Source organism: Arvicanthis niloticus, chromosome 1 (assembly GCF_011762505.2).
Source record: "Arvicanthis niloticus isolate mArvNil1 chromosome 1, mArvNil1.pat.X, whole genome shotgun sequence".
In the NCBI taxonomy this organism is placed as follows: Eukaryota; Metazoa; Chordata; class Mammalia; order Rodentia; family Muridae; genus Arvicanthis; species Arvicanthis niloticus.
In genome coordinates this window covers 107,408,374-107,430,459 of record NC_047658.1, presented here as the reverse complement: position 1 = coordinate 107,430,459, position 22,086 = coordinate 107,408,374, and the positions used below count along the sequence as shown (strand labels likewise).

The 22,086-nt window shown below is 44.5% G+C and overlaps 1 protein-coding gene and 1 long non-coding RNA gene across 6 annotated transcripts in view; one reads left to right on the top strand and one right to left on the bottom strand.

Moving 5' to 3' along the window:
- Positions 1 to 6,125, top strand: part of LOC143434447 (uncharacterized) — a 32,419-nt gene extending 26,294 nt beyond the window's left edge. For 2 of the 4 annotated variants that reach the window (XR_013103930.1, XR_013103925.1), the window contains one exon: positions 4,668 to 6,125. This is a non-coding gene — a long non-coding RNA (uncharacterized LOC143434447). Of the gene's footprint in view, positions 1 to 4,623 lie in introns of all 4 variants that reach the window. The other 2 variants (XR_013103929.1, XR_013103928.1) reach the window with 1 other exon arrangement.
- Positions 6,126 to 7,341: 1,216 nt separating this feature from the next.
- Positions 7,342 to 13,919, bottom strand: LOC117717213 (NACHT, LRR and PYD domains-containing protein 6-like). 2 transcript variants are annotated; one of them, XM_034514521.2, is made up of 8 exons: positions 13,705 to 13,919; positions 12,884 to 13,177; positions 12,660 to 12,689; positions 10,715 to 12,446; positions 9,861 to 9,953; positions 8,764 to 8,934; positions 8,521 to 8,688; positions 7,342 to 8,104 (listed from the first exon to the last, which is right to left on the bottom strand). In XM_034514521.2, exons 1-8 carry the CDS (start codon positions 13,727 to 13,729, stop codon positions 8,011 to 8,013), a joined length of 2,607 nt encoding a protein of 868 aa, XP_034370412.2. In that variant the 5' UTR covers positions 13,730 to 13,919; the 3' UTR covers positions 7,342 to 8,010. The 2 variants fall into 2 exon arrangements, with proteins under 2 accessions (XP_034370412.2, XP_076769187.1); XM_076913072.1 differs by having other exon boundaries at positions 12,884 to 13,155.
- Positions 13,920 to 22,086: the final 8,167 nt, after the last annotated feature.

Genomic DNA, 22,086 nt, shown 5'->3' with positions numbered 1-22,086 from the left:
AATTGCATTTTGAGAGAAAAGTTTTATTTTAACAGGAAGGGTGAAGCTAGGTGATGAGAGAGAGAAAGAGAGAGAAAGAGAGGGGGGCATGGAGGCAGATGTTCATGTGTCTCCACCAGTCAAAGATAGTTTATATATCTAGGTTGGGTATTGGGTTACAATTCTGATTGAGCATTACCAAACTTATAAAGCCTTTGATTAACATTTAAAAAATATATAAAAGCAAAAAGGAAAAGGGGGCATGGGACAGGGGTTTTCTAGGGAGGGGAAATGGGGAAAGGGGATGGCATCTGAAATGTAAATAAAATATAAAAAAATAAATAAATTTAAAAAAAGAAAAAAGAAAAACCAAATCCCCGCCTCCCCATGTACCTCCCCGCAAAGACTCAAAGCTATGGCACTGGGGACAGAGATGTTGTGGAGGAAAAGTACAGTATCCTATTACATGACTTATTTGTCCAGTCTCCTAGCTTAAGATGAGCCTGCCATTCCTGGGCCTGGCAGAAGAATGACACACCCAACCAGAATGCGTGGGCTCCACCACACCTGTAGATTCGATTCTTTTCTTTCTTTCTTTCTTTCTTTCTTTCTTTCTTTCTTTCTTTCTTCCTTTGTTTCCATTTTGGTTTTTCAAGACAGGATTTCTCTGTGTAACCCTGGCTGTACTGGAACTCACTCTGTAGACCAGGTTGGTCTCGAACTCAGAAATCTGCCTGCCTTTGCCTCCCAAGTGCTGGGATCAAAGGTGTGCATCACCACTGCCCATGTAGATTCTATTCTTTTGACCAGGAGGTTGTTATTCTAACAAGAGGACAACTTTCATGAGTCAGTTCTCTCCTTCCACTATGTGGATCCCAGGATCAAACTCAGAGTAGCAGTCTTGGTAGCAAGCTCCTTTACCCACTGAGCCATTTTGCTGGCCCCATTTTTATTAAAAATTTATATACTTAATGTAGTCAGGGTTTGTGCTAGAAGAGAGGCTGTACTTGGTTTTATTGTTTGTTTGATTTTGATTTTTCAAGACAAGTTTTCTCTGTGTAGCTCTGGCTCTTCTGGAACTCACTCTTTAGACAAAGCAGACATTGAACCCACAGAGATCCACCTGCTTCTGCCTCCTGAGTGCTGAGATTAAAGTGTGTGCCATCAACACCTGTTTGAGACATAATTGTCGAGGAGTGCCATTAAGGGGAGGACCACTCTGCCCTGGAACAAAGAGAAGGGTGTCTTTAGGATAAGACCTTACGCAGCTAAGCTTCCAATTAATGAATTTTCTGTTCCTAAAAAGCAATTTAAAACAAGCAAGCAAGCAACCAACCAACCAACCAACCAATGTCTGCTAATGTGACCCAGGCCAATCCTGGCAGTTGTCCGTGTGGCATTACCTGTAGATTATGAAGGATGCATGTGTGTAAAGGGGTCATGGATTCCTTTTTTAATTCTTAATTTTTATTTAGTGTGAATGGATGTTTTGCCTGCACATATGTCTGTGCACCATGTGTGTGTCTGGTGTCTACAGAGTCCAGAGAGAGCCCTAGATTCCATGGAAAAAGAGTTACAGACAGTTGTGAAATGCCATATGGGTGCTGAGAACTGAACCTGGGTCCTCTGGAATAGCAGCAAACGTTCCTGAGTGCTGAGCCATCTCTCCGACCCAGGGATCATGAATTCTTACTCAGTAGCTTCAGAGAGACAGGGTGGCTGGGCAACCTGTGGCAAGGAATTCCCTACAAGGGGGCAGTGAGAGACCATTGTGTGAAGCTGTAAAAGTGAAGCCTGGGTTATGGGGGAGACCTCGGGATGTTGGAGATCCAACTGTGGGACATCTGCCAAGGAGAGCTGCATACAGGGAGTCTAACCAGCCCAACAGAGAGACACAGGTTGCAGGCAACAAAACTGGAGGGGCAAAGCAATCTAAGTTCCTTCAATCTTTAGTCTGGGCACTCGGCAGACCCCGGGAGGCAGCTCTGCATTCAATCTCACAGAACCCAAAGCTTTAACCTGGGCAGTATGTTAGGTAAGGAGACAGTAACACTCACCTCAAACAGGGAGTAACTGGGACCCAGGAATTCACTCCTGGCCTAGAGCACTGGTTCTTTCTGGTCTGGGCCTGAGCACTGAGCAGATCTTGGACCTCAGCTCTAACCCTAGTAGCAAGACCCACCCCACACAGTTCTGACACAACCAAGATAATAGGAAAGAGAGGCTCCAGTCAGAGACAGGGCAGGTAGCACTAAGGAGATCCAGATGGTGAAAAGCAAGTGCAAAAACATAAGCATCAGCAACCCAGGGTACTTGGCATCATCAGAACCTAGTTCTCCCATACTAGAAAGTCCTGAATTCCCCATATCACCAGGAAAGCAAGAGTCAGATCTAAAATCACTTCTAATGATGATGATAGAGGACTTTAAGAAGGTCATAAACAACACTTTCAAAGAAATTGAGGAGAACACAGGTAAACAGGTTGAAGCCCTTAAAAAGGAAACACAAAAATCCCTTAAAGAATTACAAGAGAACACAACCAAACAGGTGAAGGAATTGAACAAAACCATCCAGGACATAAAAATGGAAGTAGAAAAGTAAAGAAATCACAAAGGGAGACTACCCTGGAGATAGAAAACCTAGGAAAGAAAACCAGGAGTCATAGACACAAGCATCACCAACAGAATGAAAGAGATAAAAGAGAATCTCAGGTGCAGAAGATACCATAGAAAATATTGACAGAACTGTCAAAGAAAACACAAAATGCAAAAAGTTCCTAACACAAAACATCCAGGAAATCCAGGACACAATGAGAAGGCCAAACCTAAGGATAATAGGTATAGAAGAGAGTGAGGATTCCCAACTTAAAGGGCCAATAAATATCTTCAACAAAATTATAGAAGAAAACTTCCCTAACCTAAAAAAATGCCTATAAACATACAAGAAGCCTACAGAACACCAAATAGACTAGACTAGAAAAGAAATACCTCCTGTCACATAATAATCAAAACACCAAATGTACAAAACAAAGAAAGAATATTAAATGCAGCAAGGGAAAAAGGCCAAGTAACATATAAAGGCAGACCTATCAGAATTACACCAGACTTCTCACCAGATACTATAAAAGGGAGAAGATCCTAGAGAGATGTCATACAGACTCTCAGAGAACATAAATGCCAGCCCAGGCTACTATACCCAGTAAAACTCTCAATTACCACAGGTGGAGAAACCAATATATTCCATGACAAAACCAAATTTACACAATATCTTTCCACAAACCCAGCACTGCAAAGGATAATAGCGGGAAAGCTCCAATACCAGGAGGGAAATTATACCCTAGAAAGAGCAAGAAAGTAATCTCCTTTCAACAAACCAAAAGAAGATAGCCACAGAACTATGAATTGATTATTAGTGAAGATTTGTGTAGATAAGCCCAGACAATATTTTATTTTCTATCCTAACACCTGTGATAAATTGTTGGTTCCCTTTTCACTGACCTTTGACAAATTGTTTTATAACCTCCTGAAATGTGCTCAGAGTAAAAGTCTGATTATTTGTCTAGGAACAATTAACTGATGTTACCTGAGAGACTGACAAAATTCTTATTACAGTTTTTGACTATCAGAAAAAGGCCTAGTACCAGTCTCGTTATAAAACAGCTTAATAATCATGGATATAATTTTAAAAATTTTTATAAGATCCTCATTAAGATTTAAAAAGTTATCTATTATATAACATCACCACAAGATAGTACATTCTTACAGATCTATGTTCAATAATAATAGCCTGAGACAACAATTTGACATCTTTAGAGAGTATATAGGTCAAATTACAAAATTTGTTCTTAGTGTCCTCAGTTTTTTCATAATAGTGTTAATACTTGAGGACTTATACCTAATCAATTATGATAAGTGGATGTTACTCATTTTTATTTAAAAAATTAAAATATGTATATGTGATTTGACACCTTCTCAGGCTTTCTAGTTACAATTACTTTAACAAGAGAAACGATTAAAAAATGTGATTAGTTATTGCCTATAGTATCTTTTATGCTTGGTTCCATATCAGATTAAGATAAACAAAACTGACTGTTACAGTCAGACATTTGAGATGTTTAGTTAACAATTTATTATTACCCATATTACTGGAATTCCTTATAATACTCAAAGACAAGATATTATAAGACAGATATTATAAAACTTTAAAATAATATCTTAACTCTCTGAGTATGGGGGGAGCAGCTACTGGCGCTTCTGCCCTGGTTTTACAAGAACTCTGAAAAATTGGCTTTTAAAACATAAGAGGGGGAACTTTATCCCCAGAAGATGTCTCCCAGAAATACTCCCCATCGTGCCTTGTTCATTTTTATTTTTTAAAATCTAAAAGCTCATGACAGAGCTGCTGCTGATTGCCTTTGGCATGCTGAGACCAATAAAAAGTATGCCACAGTTATGTGGAAGGACCCTCTTACCTTTAAATGGAATGGCCCGGACCCAGTTCTCATATGGGGCTGAGGATTGATATGCCTCTTTGATGCCAAAGAAGGTACAGCTAAATGGCTGTCAAAAAGATTAATGAAATAAATAGATACTCCCACAAAGCCTGGCCCAATTATAAATAAGATGAATAACAATTGACATCCAGGGAAGAGAAATCTCCCTGAGAATTCCCTTCTTTTTCCTTTCCAGGTAAAAATGAATCACCCATGGTATTTGCTGTTGGAAGTTCTAATCCTGATGCTGGCCTCCGGACTTATACGACTCAGACCTTCGATGGGCCTTTGACAAGAACATCAAACAGCTAGAGATTGACATCATTAATCTGAAGAAATCCCTCATTTTGCTGTCTGAAGTGATCTCCAAAAATTACAAAGGACTTTATTGGACTTGATTTACTCTTTTACAATAGAAAAGACTGTGTACAGCTCTAGACTGTGTACAGCCCTTAAAGAAGAATGTTGCTTCTACATAGATAAGACAGGGATGGTTAAAGAGAACATGAAAAGGGTCAGAGAAGGCCTGAGAAAAGACAGAGAAAGAGAACAAGGTGAGAGCTGTACAATAATTGGTTTTCAAACCCTTCATGGTTGTCAACCCTACTTCCTTCCATTTGGGGACCAATAATTGGGTTACTTTTTGCTTATTTCTTTTGGTCCCTGGGTCTTAAATAAGCTGACTAACTTCATGAAACAACAGATAATTTTGACAGCAAAACCTATTCAGATATATTATCATAAGTTAGCTATGGAAGACCACGAAACTCAAGAAGAGGTTGTTACTCTATCCAAGATGTTCCCAAAATCCATCTCTACCCAACCTAAAAGAGGGGACTTCTGTCCCTAGACCAAACAGAGAGGGGCCACCCAGAACCCCCTCTGACTGGCGATTTAAATTATTGCTTAGGCTGTGAGGCTAAGCACTGCAAGGGAATATAAATAAAAATTAAAAATATCCTTTTGGGTTCCCTGAGGGACAAACCTGACCGCATAGGGGTTGATGTCAAAAGTATCCCCTCTCCAGGAAAAAGACATCGAAATGGGTATGGCCCTCATGCCTCACTGAACAATGATAGGAGGGTCAGAGCCATTACAAGGCCCCCTTTAATTACTGGAGGTCAGGCCTCTATCCTCGCTTTTGCAAGATTAGAATTGTCGAGGTCCTTCTATACTTGGAGATTGAAGGCCTCAAATCAGCCATAGGCCTAAGTCAGCCTGCTAACACAAAGCCTTGGTCTCTGTGGAAAAACACTGAAACAGATAGCTGTAAGATATTGTAAACAGGCAGCTTTGGTGGAAATTTACCAGCCTGGATAAGAACTAATAGCCATAGACCTTGTGGATAGGTAATCTTGATGGATAGTGCCAGCTTAGATAAGAAACAAGTGATTCATAGACAGAGTCATAGTGACATGTTCCCTGAACCTTCACCCAACCAATACTCTGTTCTGGAAGATATCTGTACTTCCCCTGAACAACTATGCTCCTGCATCATCCCCTTACCTCAACAGGCCTTTTTGTGTTTATAACCCCTGTGTGAAAAAGTAAAAATCATGGTTTGATTTAAAAAAAAAAAAAAAGAAAGAAAGAAAGAAATGGGGATTATAACTGATAACAAAAGAAAATGCTAAAAAAAATATCTTTAGTCTGAGACACTGGGTATTGAGCTACAGGATTGGAAGTTTTCCCTGCTGAGTGATGGTTTTGCTATGGCCTAATAATTTGTCACTATGACAAATTCTTCTTTTTTGCAACAGTAGAGTGTGTTCGGTGCCATTATATGTTGGAAGTTTGTAAGTTACTTTTTGATTTTGCAGGGGACTAATTAAGAGATTGTCTTGAGTCTTGGAAGAGACTTTGGACTTTTAAACAGTGGTGAGACTATGAAGGACTATGGCATCTTTTGAAGTTGGGTTAAATGTATTTTGCATTATAATGTGTTTAAGAGGTCCAGGGAGTGGAACACTGTGGTTTGAATGAAGAATGTCCCCCATAGGCTCAGGCATTTGAACACTTGGTCCCAGTTGGTTGTGTTGCTTGAGGGAGGTTTAGGAGGTGCATCCTGATGAAGCAGTATGCAGGAAGGCTTTGGGAGATTGTGATCTTTCTCTACTCTCAGTTTCTTCTTTCTGCTGCATGCTTGCCTTTGTAGATGTAAGCTCTCAGCTTCCTGCTCCTGCAGCCATGCCTGCCAACTGCTGCCATGCTTTCCTAGGAAGATTCCTATCCTTCTGGAACCCCATGGCGATTTTAATTATAAATGTCCCATGTGGGTTTGGAGATCTGTCTTAGTTACGGTTCTATTCGGTGAGGAGGCACCATGACCAAGACAGGTTATAGAAGAAAACATTTAATTGGGCCTTGCTTAGAGTTTCTGAGGATTAGTCTACGATCATCATGGTGAATAGCAGGTAGTATAGCAGCAGGCATGGTGCTGGAGCAGCAGCTGGGACCTCGCTTCTGATCTGTAAGTTGGAGGTAGATAGACTACAGCAAGGGTGGTCCTGGCATGGGCTTTGACACCTCAGCGTCTGCATCAGCTCCAATGACATGGCTCCAACACCACACTTCTAATGCTTACCAAACAGTTCCACCAACTGGGAACTAGACATTCATTTATATATGAGCCTATGGGGACTTCTCATGCAGTGCTGGGCAGAGAAGACTCAGTTCTGGGGGCATCCATGGCTCATGACCTGAAGGCCAAGCCTTTCTTGCAGACTTTCTGCAGTCAGGCCAGCATGCCAAGCCTGTTTCTTCAGTGGTGGACTGCAGATTAAACCTTGGCCTGTGTTTGTGTTTATAGGGAAGATGATGTTAACACCTACTTTGATACTTTGACAAGTGTTACAGAGATCAACAAAAGATTAACTCCAAAAGAAATTTTATTATGTTGGGAGAGATTCCCTGTGTTGTGCCAGCTCCCACCATCAATGGAAGCTGTCACTCTTCTGGCTCCTTTCCTGTATCTCTCAGGCAGCAAGTGGATCCCTCTGGGCTAAAGCCCTAAGGCTTCAGGGATGGCATCCTTTCAAAAGCCAACACCCCAAATCCCAGACTGGAATGGTGATCCACCTATCTTCTGCCTACAGAGGGTAGAACTCTGGGGGCCTATATCCACCCATATGACAGCTGGGAGCCAGATCACAGATGAGTGACATCATTCAGTGACATGCTCACTTACTGAATACTTCTCTTACTGTTGGGATTATCTTCAAGGGATAGAATGGTGATTCCAGAAAGGAAGGTATTGGTGGTTGTGGGGCTGAAGGAAGACTAACCTCAGAGTGTCTGGGGCAGGGCATGTGCCAGGCTGTCCAGGAGTTATCAAGGGCCTACATCTACCTGGGTCTTTTGCTTGCCCTTCTGTGGCTCCTTGGACTGACAAACTTGCCTGGAGGGAGAAGCTGGCATCTTGCTTTTGAATGGGGACGAAGTATTCAGAAGGACTTTGGCTACAGCATCTTCCATCCTGTTCTGGACTCCGGGGCCTCAGAAGACACTGCTTTATCCCTCCAGAGGCTGAGATGTGTGCCTCATTTCGAATGTATGATGACCAGATCTGGCCTTGATGCCTTCACAGCTTGAAGGTCTCTCAGTGAGTTTTCAGTCAGCTCCACAGAGGTCAGACTGCAGCCACATGCATAAGACAGAAGGGACAGACCAAGAATACAGGTCAACAGGGGCAAAGGTCAACCAGCTGGGGGAAGAACCCAGGGCTTGAGGTGTGAGCGGAGTGGTTGGAGTTGCCTGCTTAGGATTTAACAAGTACCAGATACAGTCAGTTGGAATCTCTTAAAAGTGAAGGCTCTTTGAGGGAATATTAGCAGAGGGCTCTGCTCAGAGTGTCTCCACAGCTTCGGGATATTTGTTTGAGACCCAGAGCTCTGGATAGGCCCGCAGAAGGTAAGTCTTTATAGGCTGGGCACCCAGATCTGTGTGTGAGTTCGATCATGTTTGAGGTCTCAGAGGAGACTCCTAAGCACCTACTTCCACCTAGAGTTCACAGGCTATGTCCTCAGTGCCATGCCTCCTCCTGCCTTTACCTGAGGGTCTTTAGGCAGCATTTAGGATGCTTCAGGGCTGAACACAGAGGTTCCACCATGGGGCCAGGCAGCTGACAGCCACTGAGGTCCAGAGTGGTCAGGATTGGGCTCTGCTGGAGCACGATGACCAGGTAATGGATCACCTGGTGGAGGCCAGGCAGCTGCATCCTGTGGGGAGAGACAACCTCAGGGGTTGCTGGAGGTATGGTTCCCTACCTCTACCCCTTCAAAACCAGGCCTCACCTGAGTGTCTGCACCTGGCACTTGGGCCAAGCCAGGCCTTCGCTCAGTAAACGCAGACCTGTGTCAGTGAGCCGGACCTGGAGGAGGCCAAACTCCCTTAGGGCAGGAGCTACCTTCAGGGCCTCAGAAAGGTCTCGACAAACTGCATCAGGGAGTTTGCAGTGTGACAAGCTGTGGTCAAGAAGCATGTAGATTGCTGTTATGCTGGCCACTTCTCTATGTCCAGCTGAACAAACTACCTATTCTCTGGTAGGCCTGGTAGTCAGTCAGGAAATCTACAGTTCTTCATAATTTGGTTTGGATGGGCTGTCAGTCATCCCCAATGTCTGAGCTGTGATCTCCTATGGCTGAGCAGTCATCCCCATTAGCTGAGCAGTCATCCCCAGTGGCTGAACAGCTCTGCTGTTTCTGATTTCTTCATTGTTTCCTATTACAAACCACGACCTGAGCCCCTCTGTGTACTTGGATTCCTGGTAGAATTCCTGAGCTGAATATGACCGTTTGACTCCTTTTGTTTTATTTTCATGATGCTGGGCCTCCACCCTCATGGAGCCAGCTTTCCTCCTCATCCTGTATTGATGTATGATTGACTCTGATTCCTTATGGCCTGCCTCTGTCGGTTCCTGTGACTTTCCTTACTCTCTGCTCGCTGGTGATAGCTAACAGCAATAGAAAACCTATCATATGCTACCAACTCTACCCATGAAGCCTCAGGAAATCTTATACCAATTCTCTGAGCTAGGATCCGTTGGCTATCTTACAGGGAGGAAACCAACGGATGTGCAGACTGATTTGCTGAAAGGCACAGAGAGGCAGGATGTACCAGCTTCTGACCTCCCTGAACACTTTCCTGCAGAGGGATGGCCCAGCAGTGTCCATCAGCACTTGGGAGCTTCAGAAAAACACTGTTGCTTTCTCTGTCTGTCCCCAAAGGCTGTGCTGGCCTCTGACTCCCATGGCCAGCCCTTCCCTTACAGCCCCGAATAGTGGGGAAACCAGGTAGGCCTATGTCCCTGGCCTTCTCTAGAAGGCAAATTCTGTCTCTGCCCTGGCCACCCAGGTGTAAATCCCCTCCACACTGGAGCACGGTGACTTACATCAGAATACTCAGATGACACTGCGGGGTAGTCATTGTGTCACAGAGTGGACGCAGCAAGGAGACAGGGGGTTGTTTCTTGGTGCTCTGAGAACTGTAGGCAGAGAAAGAACAAGGTTGATGTCTGTAGCACTCCTTCCACTTTCTAGAAAGGCCTCAATCCTTCCTACCTAAGGACCTGAGGTTTTAGAACTATCATGTATCCCACATCACTTGCATCCCCTCCCCCAAGAAATTTAAACAAAACCCAAGTGTGGGCTGCAGGTCCCTAGGACCAGGTCCTTCCATTTTCCTGATATATCTTCTCAACAGAGGGTGAGCTATCAGACAAATATTGAGTTAGAGCTGAGTTCATAGGAAGCAAATGTCCATGTCCATGTAGGAAGCTAGGATCAGGTGGAGGATGGGCGGGGAAGAGGATAAGGAATAGTGTGGTCAATGAGGGTACCTTGGGGCCAGCAGTTGGGCCCAAGTGGTGGAGCAGGAGTAGGCTTTGCAGACAGACAGCAAATAGTGTTGGGAATGGAGGGAACACCAGGTACAAGGCTCAGCTCACAGAGGACATGGCATATTCCAGAATGTGTAAGACAGTGCATCAAAGAGGGGGCTGGGCTGCTTCATGGAACTACATTGGCTGAGCTTGGAGGGCTGCCTTGATCTGGATGACTGAGAGTCGGCATGGTGAGGTCACTGAGGACGAGTTAGAGACAGCTGCCTTGGAAGGGGTCAGGAAAGCAGTCCTGATGTCCTCTCTGCCATCTGGGTTGTCAGGTGTGGAATGCTTCTCAGCTCAATGGGTATGGGTGTGTGGGCACAAATAGCACCGGTGAGGACAACCTTACCCTGTAAACTCACCCCTTCAGCCGCTTCAACAGGTTCTTCTTCTTCTTCTTCTTCTTCCCCTTTGCTTCCACCAGCCCACAGCTCACCAGTCTCAGAGCCTGACCATCTGGGCTGCACTTCATACAGTAGCTCAGAACCTCAAGGTCCATGCTGGTCAACCTAATTCGCTCCAGTACTATCTCTGGAAGTTTGCTGAGAGCCTGGCGAACAAAATCCTCCTCCTGGGTCTCATACAGGCAGTACAACAGCTCCAGTCCAAAACTGAGATCCTCCTCCTCCTCCTCCTCTGCTTCCTCTGTGTCCTCCAGCTCATCATTCCTATTTGCTCTTACTGGTGCCCCCTTGTGGTGGCTCTGTTTTTGTACCCACTGTAGGGTGTCTTTTTTTACATGCTCTGGCACCACACAGCCAAAATGCTTTCCAATGTCACCAATCCTCTCTTTACTTAGCAGGCCAAAGAGGAATCGAGTAGTGAGTGCAAGATGACCCCGCAGCTCTGCGTCAGAGTTCAGGAGCTTCTGCACACCTCCTGCGGGGGTCCCTGGAGCTCGCTCAGCCTCTAGTAGGTATGACAATGCAGCCAAGAACTCCTGGAAGCTATGGTCAATGAACTGGTAGGTGACCATAGTTTCTAGGACTCCAGGCAGCTCCTTCTTGCTGAGAAATATCGTCTGAACTTGGGAACCCTGAAGTTTCAATTCCTCCAGGTCCTTTTCTGAGAACTGTGCTTTATGATTCAGGATGCCCTCCCGGGCCAGGCGGCAGAGCATGCGCAGCTCTCCCTGAACCCGGGGTCCTGCAGACTTCAGCATGCTGATGATGAAGAGCAGGTACACAGAAGTAGTGGTCTTGGAGATACGAGACAGATCCTGGCCCAGCGCTAGCTGCTGCTGCAGCACTGTGCAAACGATCCAGCACACGAATGGCACAAAGCACAGAGCAAATAGGGTCTCATTCTCTTTCACAAAGCGGTAAGCGCGCTCCGCCTTCCTCTCGTCCAGGAAGAACTTGAAGAAATACTTTTTCTTGTCTTTGTCTGAGAAGCCGCGCACTTCTGCGCACTGTGGCGAGCACAGTCTGCCCTGCAGCCTCCCGGGGTCGGCATTGCGTGTAGTGACCAGCAAGAGGGCAGATGGTAAGAGCTCCTTGCTCAGCAGCCCGCTCAGCACTCTCAAGCCACTGGTTGGCTCGAAAGGGTCTTTGCAGGGAGTGGCCTCCGGGGCTGCTAAAGTAGGCAGCTCGTCTGCACCGTCCAGGATGAACAGTAGGCGACTGGGTTGCTCCAGTATCTGCTCCACTGGCGCAGTGCGGTCCGGGCACTGGTCTAATATCAGGTCCGCCAAGCTGCGCGGATCCCGCTGCTCCAGCAGCTCTCCGCAAGGCATGAAGAAGGCAAAGTCCACCTGGTTGTGGTATAGCTTGCCTGCTGCCCAGTCGTAGAGGATTTTCTTGGCGGCCATGGTTTTGCCTATGCCTGCCGGGCCCTGCAGCACCACGGTCATCGGATGCTGCCCCACGTCGTCATTTCCCCGGAAGAGCCGATTAAGAGTGTGAGTGTCCGAGCGCCTAGCTCGCTCGGGCTCAGGCTCCTCTGATGGCCCCAGCACCTTGTCTTCCACAGCGCCTCTCTCTGGCGCGATTAGCAGCTTGGTGAAGCGCTTGTTGATCTTCACGGAGCGGGCATTCCTCTCTTTCACCTTAGCATGCTTTCTTTGTACGTGCTCACGGTAAGTCTTCTTGTATTCTGTAAGGCATAAGATCGTGGAAGATAAGGATGGGCTCTAAGCCACTCTGGAACCAATTCTCTGCCTCTCTAAATCTGCGTTCCCTTTCCTCTATTGTCCCATAGCTTCCTCCTCCAGCCATCTCACAGCCAAGGATCCCTAAGCAGTGCCCAGGAAACTTGGGCTCCATGAGGGGCACAATACCTTTCACTTGTGTGCCCCACAGAACTTACTTGAGAGAATCGCTGAGGTGGGGCCGAGTCCTGGAAGGCAAACCAGAAATGAGGCTTTCTGAGCATGAGGGATAGGGCAAGGCATTCCTGAGAGTTTCTCATGGAACTATTCCTCCCCCCAGACTCCCTATTAGCCCAAGCAAGAAATTGATCTTCCCCAGGAGAACAGTGGGGATCAAGGCCGAGTCCCTGGATTCGACCCCATCCTACTCTGCTCAGCTTACTCTGCAGCTGTTGCTCCTTGAGTCGCAAGGCCACATCTCGAATATCCGACTTCTTCAGGACCTGTCGGGTCATTTCTATGGCTGGTTTTGGCTCATAGAACTCTATAAGCTTGTAGACGAGGTCCACGACGTCTGCTCGCTCCAGCTGCCCCCACGGGATGCTGCGGCCATTGAGGGGCGCATCCCTCAGCTTGTGGCGAAAGCGCTTCAGCTGCTCCTGGCTCAGATCCTCCAGTGCGGCCAGAAGTAGCTCCCTTGCCACTGCCTCCGTGCTGTGGATGGGCAGAGTTGTCACTGACAGATCCTGAATAGGATCTGTCCCTGAACTCCCAAAGCACCTCGGGTCACACATCGCACATTCTCCACATGAAGCCCAGGACAATACATTGTAGAGACCCATTGGGTGTTCCAAGGCTTCACTTCAAATTATCAGCTATGGTGAAGTGGATCACTCCATGGCTAGTCTTTCTGCATCTTTCTTTTCTGCCCACACCAGATAAAGCCAGTTAGGGTCCCTACATGGGTCTGTGCTCTCCCTGTCACATCCTCTGATAGGGCTCTAGCATGGCTGGACTCAGACAGGCCAGGCCCTGGTGAGCTTCTTGAATTCTCTGCTCCAAGCTCACACATAGCACACTTTGGTGAGTCCTTTCTGGACCACCTAGACCAGTGGCTAAGTCTGAATCCCTTGTGGGGAGCAGAGTCATAAATGCCCTGGTTTGTGGGCTGGGCATAGAAGATGGGCATGGAATCTCAGCACAAGGCAGGTTCTAGAGGTGAGCCCACTCAACTAGAAAGTTCTCTCTGGAAACCACACTCACCTGGAGCAGGAGGCTCCAGCGGCATCCATGGAGTCTCAGGATCTAACTCTCAGATGCAGAGGCTGGGTGTAGAGGTGATCCTTCCTGGGCTAAACTGGTCTTACCCTGGGTTGGGTGTTTCTCAGTCTTGTTCATTCTAGCTCGGTGGGACTCTTGCTGACAGTCAAAAGGCTCCCACACTAAGCACGGTTTGCAACACCATGTATGTGCTGGACTAGTGACCTTTGGTTGTCTTCTGTTTTATTTTATCAATACTCCTCCTACTGGGTGTGGCGTCCTATGCACCTGTGAGGTGATTCGGATTAAGTGGCTGGCTCACTCATGACCAGAAATGGCCTTCAGGTGCCTTAAATGTTGCAGACAGGTCGTGAAAGTCAAGGGGGCAGGTGTGTGTGGGCAGGGATAAGGCTGGATAGAGAAGGGAACCAGGTCCTCAGCTCTGCAGCCAAGTAATCCCCCCACACCCAGCTAAAGGGCAGAGTTTGGATGTTTCTGACCCTTGGACCTGCAAGTGACTACAGGGATATGGAGTTCCATTGTGTGGCACAGACGTGCATGTAAGCATGTGTGTATGCCTCCTCATGGCTGAGTTAACATTGTAGTAAACTGAGTGCTTGTAGTAGACTAAATAAAGTCTGTGAAGACCCAGGTCACACAGGCATGGCTGTGTTGCTCTGCAATGCATATATATATATATATATATATATATATATATATATATATATATAAATTTTTGAAAATGAGTCTGCTTTGTTTCCTTGTCATCATTATTAAAGGTAGAACATTTGAAGCCTGGGCCAGTGAGAGGACGTATAGGGTAAAGCTGCTTGCCTGACTTCTCGAGTTCCAACTCTGGAACCCTCATAAAGGTGGAAAGAGAGAACCAGCTCCACAAAGTTGTCCTCTGACCCTCACACCCAAACTGTGGAATGAATATTCCCCTGTCCTCCAGCAACAAATGTTTCAGGTGATGGAGAGAGGCTGGAGAGATGATAACACTTAAGATTAGCTGTCTCTCAGGCAGAGACTAGACTCTGGTTTCCAGAACCCATGTTAAGTAGCTATCAACCACCTATGACTTCAGCTTCAGGTATTCACATACTGAACTCCCTCTGCAGGTATTCACATGTGTGTGTGTGTGTGTGTGTGTGTGTGTGTGTGTGTGTGAAACATATGTCTAAATAAAAAGGATAAAAAGGACGCAGGGAAGAAATACAGAGCCAAGCTGGTCTTGAATCCAGCACTCAACAGCTGTGTGAACTTGTACAGTTTTTTTTAACCTTTATGCCTCTATTCTTGTTCTGTGAACTAATACACCCACTTACAGGGGGTTGGAGAAATGGTTCAGCAGTTAAAACATTGACTCTTCTTCCAGGGGATCCAGATTCAATTCCTAGCACCCACATGGCAGTTTCAAACTATCTGTAAGTCCAGTTCTGGTACATCTGACACCCTCTTCTGGGCTCTGGAGATACCAGGAATGTACTTGGTACACAGACATACATGCAAGCAAAATACACATACACATAAAATAAATTTTTAAAAAAGCAGAAACACTCATGGTATTCTTATTACGTGGTTTGAAGTATAAGGTCTGGGGGGTGACTCAGCCTGTAAAGGAATGTCATTGGAAGTTGGCGTAAGCTTGAGGAACAGAGTTTAAATCCCCAGATGTCAGTTTTTAAAGGCATTGTAGCCCACAAGATACGAAGTGTAATGGTGACAGTGGCTGGGTGGCTCTCCCTTGCTGTGCTTTAGAAGCTGTGCTTTCTGGTCTACTGAGAATGCTGGGTTTCTAAACCTGATTCAGTTCTGATTCTACTTCACCTTCAGGAGCCCTTAGCATTGTCTTTCTTTTTAAAATTTAAATTTTAAATTTTTGAAAAATTTTTTATTGGATATTTTATTTGTTTACAATACAGATGTCATCCCCTTTCCCCATTCCCCTCCCTTGAATTCCCTATCCCATCCTCCCTGCTCCTTTTTGCTTTTATACCATTTTGATTACATGAATGTATTAAGGTCAGTTCTAGGTTGAGGGTCCAGCAATATAATAGATGCAAATAGTCAAGGAACAAGCAATACTGTAAGTATAAATAGTCAAAGAAAAAGCAAGGCATTAAACCCAATTATGTGAACACTCCCGTGATCACTGTTCCTAAGGGCTTATCAGGATGATCAAAGTATCTGAACCTACTTCCCTGGCCTATCCCAAGGTCATTTTCTTGTCTGAAGCCTACTTTCTTGTTCTAGCCTAAAATTTAGATTCCTGTCTGAAATTACTTCTTTGTTCTAGCCTAATATTTAGGTTACTATCTGAAATTACTTCTTTGTTCTAGTCTAATGTCAGATTCCTGCCTGAAGCCTACTTCCTTGTCCTTGGCCAATGTCATATTCCCGCCAAGCAGCCCATTTCCTTTTCCTTGGCCCATGTCAGATTCTGGCCAAGCCACCCCAAAGGCTCTCTGCCTCTCCCCCTTTTTTATTTCATTAACAAGACTGAGCCTGTCTTAGGTCATGCTGACAAGAATGCCTTCCTTACCCATCATGGAATATGCATTATCAAAAACAATGCACTTCTGTCTTAGGTTGGTAAGGCTCTGTGCAGAATCTTATCCGTCCTTGGCTTGCCTGTTAATTTAATAACTCTGTCTGGGGGTCCATTTTCAGGTTCAAGCCATGTACTCGGCTGCCAACATGTTGATGTTGTTGAAGAAAAGCTTTAACACAATGGGCAGGAATAAAAGTATTACCAGGACAAAAAAGGGTTAGCATGATCAAGCTATATATGCCATTTTTGAAGCTTGACCAAAATAGAAATACTGACCTCAGGCCATGGGTAATTTTATCTGCAGTATCTACTGCATCATCGCTGAGCAGAGCAGCATTCTTGAAATTCATAAGCTTACTATGTATCATTAAAACATCCTGAGAGGTGTTAGAATTATGCCAAATACAAGGCATGTGTCATTAAACTTCTTCCTAATTATAATGACTACCACTGTTAATTGTAGAACTAACACAAATCCAATGGTGTTTGGCATGACACTCAAGATGGTTCCTTACCCATAAATTCTAAACCTCCTTCCAGTAATTTGAATAGGATAAAGAACATCAATCTGCTCTTCCAAATGCCTATCTAAATCCTCTGGTATAATCAACATATTAGTAACATTTTTTGCTAAATGATTAACAAAAGTAGCTGTCTTAACTTCTTGTGTCAAAGCAATTACAGAAGCAGTGGTGTTAGCTAGGTGTTAGTTAGGTGTTTAATGTAATTAAAATTGTTACATAAGCAATAATCAAGCTTACTACTCTCTTGCTTCTGCTTAAAGCCTAACTCATTTCTTCTAGTACTTGCAAACTATTTTTAGAATACCAAGGTTATGTGATATTCAGGGCACTAAAACAAAAGCTGGTTGATAGACCTCCATAACTGACATGCTGGATTTCAAAACACAAACACAATTAAAAGGTGTACAATCAAAGTAACTTACATTAAACACTGTAGAAGAAACAAAAGTATTTTTAACTTCACAATTAAAAGAGCCTTAACACATGTGCTAACACTGTTTGAAATCCAGAACCTGGCCAAACTTTAACTCTTAGCACTGTCTTTCAAATGTTGTTTCCTGTTGTCAGAGAGACCAAGACTGCAGTGCCTGAGACTGAAGACCAGCACCACCTTGGCTCCTGGGCATCTGCCACAGGATGTCTGGGACCTGGGACCCCAAGATTGTGGCTAATTCCTCATCTGCTTTAGAAGAACCCTCTGAACTTTGTGCCCCATGCATGTTCAGGATGTGAACAGCTGAGGAAAGACCGTAGTCCAGTTCCAGGGGACACAACTGATCTTTCCTGATCTTTGTGGGTACCAGGCACACACATACATATATGACCATACACATAAAATAATAATGATTTAAAAACAGAAACTAGAAAAGCAAAGGCAAATTAAGTTCAAAGTAAAGGAAAAAAATAATAAAAATCAGAACAGAAATCAATGAAACTGACAGTAAGAAATTAATAAAAATCAAGCTGGTTCTTTGGGAAGAATATCATAAAATACTAGCTAAACAGAGGGAGAAAAAGAAGATAAGATATAAGTTACTTTGGGCTAAGACAGGGAAGTTGGCTCAGATATTTTGGTCATCCTGATAACCCTTAGAAACAGTGATCACAGGAGTGTTCACAGAATTTTGTTTGTTGCCTTGCTTGTTCTTTGACTATTTGTGTTTATTGTCTTGTTTGGTCCTTGACTATTTGCATCTATTGTATTGCTAGTCCCTCAACCTAGAACTGACCTTAATACTTGCATGTAATTCAAATGGTATAAAAGCAAAAAGGAGGAAGGGGATGTAATGGTGGTTCTAGGGAGGGGAAAGGGAGAAAGGGGATGACATCTGAAATGTAAATAAATAAACTATCCAATTAAAAAAAGAGAAAAAAGGATATAAGTTACTAGTGTTAGAACTGGAGAGAGTTTATCACAATTGATTCCATGAATTAAAGACTCTTCTGGGAGCACTCTGAGCAACCCTCTGTCTACAAATTTATGAAAAATGTGCCAGTCTCCTCCTCCTTGTCCCTCCTCCTCCTCCTCTTCCTCCTCTTCTTCTTCCTCTTCCTCCTCTTCCTCCTCTTCTTCCTCTTCCTCCTCTTCTTCCTCTTCCTCCTCCTCCTCTTCCTCTTCCTCTTCCTCCCCCTCTTTCTTGTTTTGAGACAGGGTCCACTATGAGCCCTGGTTGGCCTGGAACTTGCTATGTAGATCAGGCTGGTGTTGAACACAAGAGAGCCACCTGCCTCTACCTCCCAAGGGCTGGAATTAAAGGCATGTACCACCAAGCCTAGCTGAGTTCCAATTGTTTGAAGTATAAAATCTTCCATGCAAGTGGTTGTTTGAATAAGGTGTCCTCCACAGGTTTTAGCCTTGACTGCTTAGCCCCATGTGGCAGCCCTGTTTAGGCAGGACACTGGAGGGAGAAAGTATGTCACTGAGGATGGGTTTTAAGAACCATTTTGAGTTGGCTCTATCTGTTTGGTGCTTTCAGTTTACATGTGAGCTCTTAGTTTCCAGCTTAAGCGGCCATGTCTGCTACCTGCTGTCCCCAGCATTATGGACCCATTATGGATTTTCTGAAACTATAAGACCCTAATAAACTCTTCTGTAAGTTGCCTTGGTCATGGTACTTTATCACAGCAATGGAAAAGTTACTAATATAGATTTTATCCATAGATAAACAAAATCGGTCAATACTTTGTAATTTTGCAAACATAACCATAGGTTCCCATTGTTTCTGATGAGTTCTCTGAAACATTTGAAGAAGTGAATAAGAATTCTCTAAATTCTCTCTGTGTGTAGGCACACATCTTTAGTCCCAGCTCTCAGAAGGCGGAGGCAGGTAGATTTCTGTGACTTTGAGGCCAGCTTGGTCTACAAAGTTCCAAGACAGCTAGAGCTGTTACACAGAGAAATCCTGTCTCAAAAAACCAAACCAAACCAAACCAAGCAAATAAAAAACCCTAGACCACAACTACCACCAACAAAAGAATTCTCTAAATATTAGAGAGGAAACATTTCCTAAAGCACCCAATGAAGCTGCTAATGCCTTACTATGCAAACCTGACAGAGATCTCAAGACAAGGAATCTGTAGACCACTGTATCGTGGGAACACAGACACAGGTGCAGGTCTTCCGTTACATACTAGTAAGTCAGATCCACCTTGTGTAAATATAGTATGCATCACCATCAAGTGGGATTGTTTCCCTAGCAACAGAGATGGTTTAACATTCAGTTATCCATTAAGTCCATTGCATCACAGGATGGTATCAATAGCGGCAGGAAAGAATTTGGAGCTGGATGTGTAATCTCAGTTTTCAGGAGGTTGAAGGATAAAAACAGAAAGTTTGAGGCCAGCCTTGGCTACACAGTAAAACTCTGTCCAAAACAAAGTGAAACCGTAAGAACCATTCTTGACTTAAAAACAAACACATAAATTTTTTTTTTTAGTAAAGAATAAAGTAGAACTTTGTCAACTTGGTGAAGAATACCTGTGAGACACTACAGTTAACATCATGCTTACTGTTGACAAACTGGAATATTCCCTTGTAAAACTGAGAATAAGACAAGGTTTGTCTCTTACCTTCATACCCCATAGTAAAACCCTGTCTTAAAAAAGGAGAGGAAGAAAAGAGGTAGAAGAGGAAGAAGAAGAAGAGGATGAGGATGAGGAGGAGGAGAAGGAGAAAAAGAAGAAAAAGAAGGAGAAGAGGAAGAGGAGGAGGAGGAGAAGGAGAAAAAGAAGAAAAAGAAGGAGAAGAGGAAGAGGAGGAGGAGGAGGAGCAGAAGGAGAAAAAGAAGAAAAAGAAGGAGAAGAGGAAGAGGAGGAGGAGGAGGAGAAGAAGAAGAATAAGACAGATTTGCATATAGTAGGACATGGTGGTAGGCATGTGAGGAAAATCCAGGTTTGCACACATTACTGGTTGGTGTGGAAAATGGCATAGCTATCCTAGAAAACAATTTTCTAAAACATTTCTTAAAATGTCAAAATGTTGTTGGGTGTGGTGGTGCATGCCTTTCTTTAATCCTAGCACTTAGGAGGTCGAGGTAAGAGGATCTGTATGGGTTCAAAGTCAGACTGGTCTAGAGAGTTTCAACCCAGCCAGGGTTCCATAAGTTAGGTGCTTAGTTCTCCGAATGTACAAAAACAAACAAACCCACACTGAGTTATTTACAGAAAGTGGTATGATTATAGTTTGTAAATTACATATTTGGAAAGATTTTTAAAAACAGAACCAGCTTTGTACTGTGTTAACAAGAGATATTTAGTCAAAAAGCCTAAGGCCCATGTTGTCACCCAGGCTCCTCAGATTCTCCTGTCCTTTGCTTCTGTGTTTCTCCCCTCAGCTGAGGCAGCCTTGGTGGAGAGGGCAGGGCCGTCTTCTGGTGAGGTTCCAGTGCTAGAGCTGGTCCACCTGCTCTCATGGTGCAGGTGAGGCTCACAATGTTGACAGTGGCCAGGGCCTTCACAAATAAGCCAGGCCCAAGTAGCTCAACATTGACCCCAGCTGTCACAGTATCTTTGTTGGTGCTTCCCCTTTGAGTTCTGAAGATGGAACCCAGATCCTTGTGCAGACTGTATCTTTAGCCCTTTTTTTTAAACTTTACTTACTCAAGTAATTTAAATTTAAATTCCTTTAAATTTTAAAGTATGCTTTAAAGGGGGCAATGACCTCATCCTCTGTGGCTCATCACTGCACTACAAGATGGAGGTGGAACAGACACAGGAGTGCTTAGGGGTCAACATGACGTCTGTCCTGAGTGGTGCTGGAGATGCAGTCCCCAGCTCAGGTGTAGAGGGCCAGTTTGAGAGGCAGCCAAGATCCTGGAGGATGCTTCAGGGAGACCCACAAATTCTTACTAGTCTCATGGAAAAGGATATGGTCTCCTCTAGAACCCTTGGTCCAGCTTTCAGCCTCGGGGCACTGTGGTACCTACATCCAAGCATCTTTTAAGGCCAGAGAATGCCCCACAAGAGAAATCTTGTCCTCAGAGCTCACTTTCATGCCTCCTCAGACTGTCTCATCTGTCCTGTCTGCCACCCCACAAGGGCTGCCAAGTAGCCTCAATGGAAGTACCAATGTTTCCAGACAACCTTGGTGTGAGCTATAGTTCTGTGGTAAATCACTTGCCTAGCACATGCCTGGATTTGATCTCCTGCACCCTAGCATGGCTAAATGAGTGAATTAGTAAAAACAAAATAAAATAAAGGACAACATTAGAAAGAAAGAATGCATGTTTCAACCCTGATGGGCCTTGAGGATAGTACACTGAGGATATAAACCAGACATAGGTCAAGTACGGTAGAGTTATTCTAGAAGTTTCCTGGAATCTGCAGATATATAGAAACAGAAAGTGAGCCTGGGTGCCAGGGGCTGGGAGGCCAGGTGTGGGGTAAGTGCTTAATGCGGACAGAGTTCAGCTTTGGAAGACAGTGAGTTCTGAGGTGGGTAGTGCAATGGCTGCACAGGACTGCCAAGTCGCTTTCATGACACTGAGCTGTGCACTTAGATGTGGGCAAGATGGAGAAAGTGTGTTTTCATTTTGTTTATATTTATTTGTGTGCATGTTTGTGTGTCCATGTGAGTGTGATGGTGTGGGCACACATCCCACAGAGGTCAGAGGACAACTTGCAGGAGTCAGTTTCCTCTGTGTACCATGTGAGTTCTGAGGAGAGAATTCAGGTAATCAGAGCAATGGTTAAGAAAGATCAATGGTTGCTCTCACAGAGGACCCAGGTTCAGTTCCCAGAACCCACATGGTAGCTTGCAACTTCATGTAACTACAGCTCCAGGGGTCCTCCCCTGTCCTCCAGGCACAG

Bases quoted from the DNA above. Each gene is read 5' to 3' on its own strand.
- LOC117717213 (XM_034514521.2), bottom strand. From the start codon at position 13,729: ATGCCGCTGGAGCCTCCTGCTCCAG. The intron at 13,178-13,704 runs GTGAGTGTGGTT...AGGATCTGTCAG, and splicing joins GCTGGAGCCTCCTGCTCCAG to TGACAACTCTGCCCATCCAC. The intron at 8,105-8,520 runs GTAAAGGCAGGA...ATGTGGCTGCAG, and splicing joins TGCTGCCTAAAGACCCTCAG to TCTGACCTCTGTGGAGCTGA.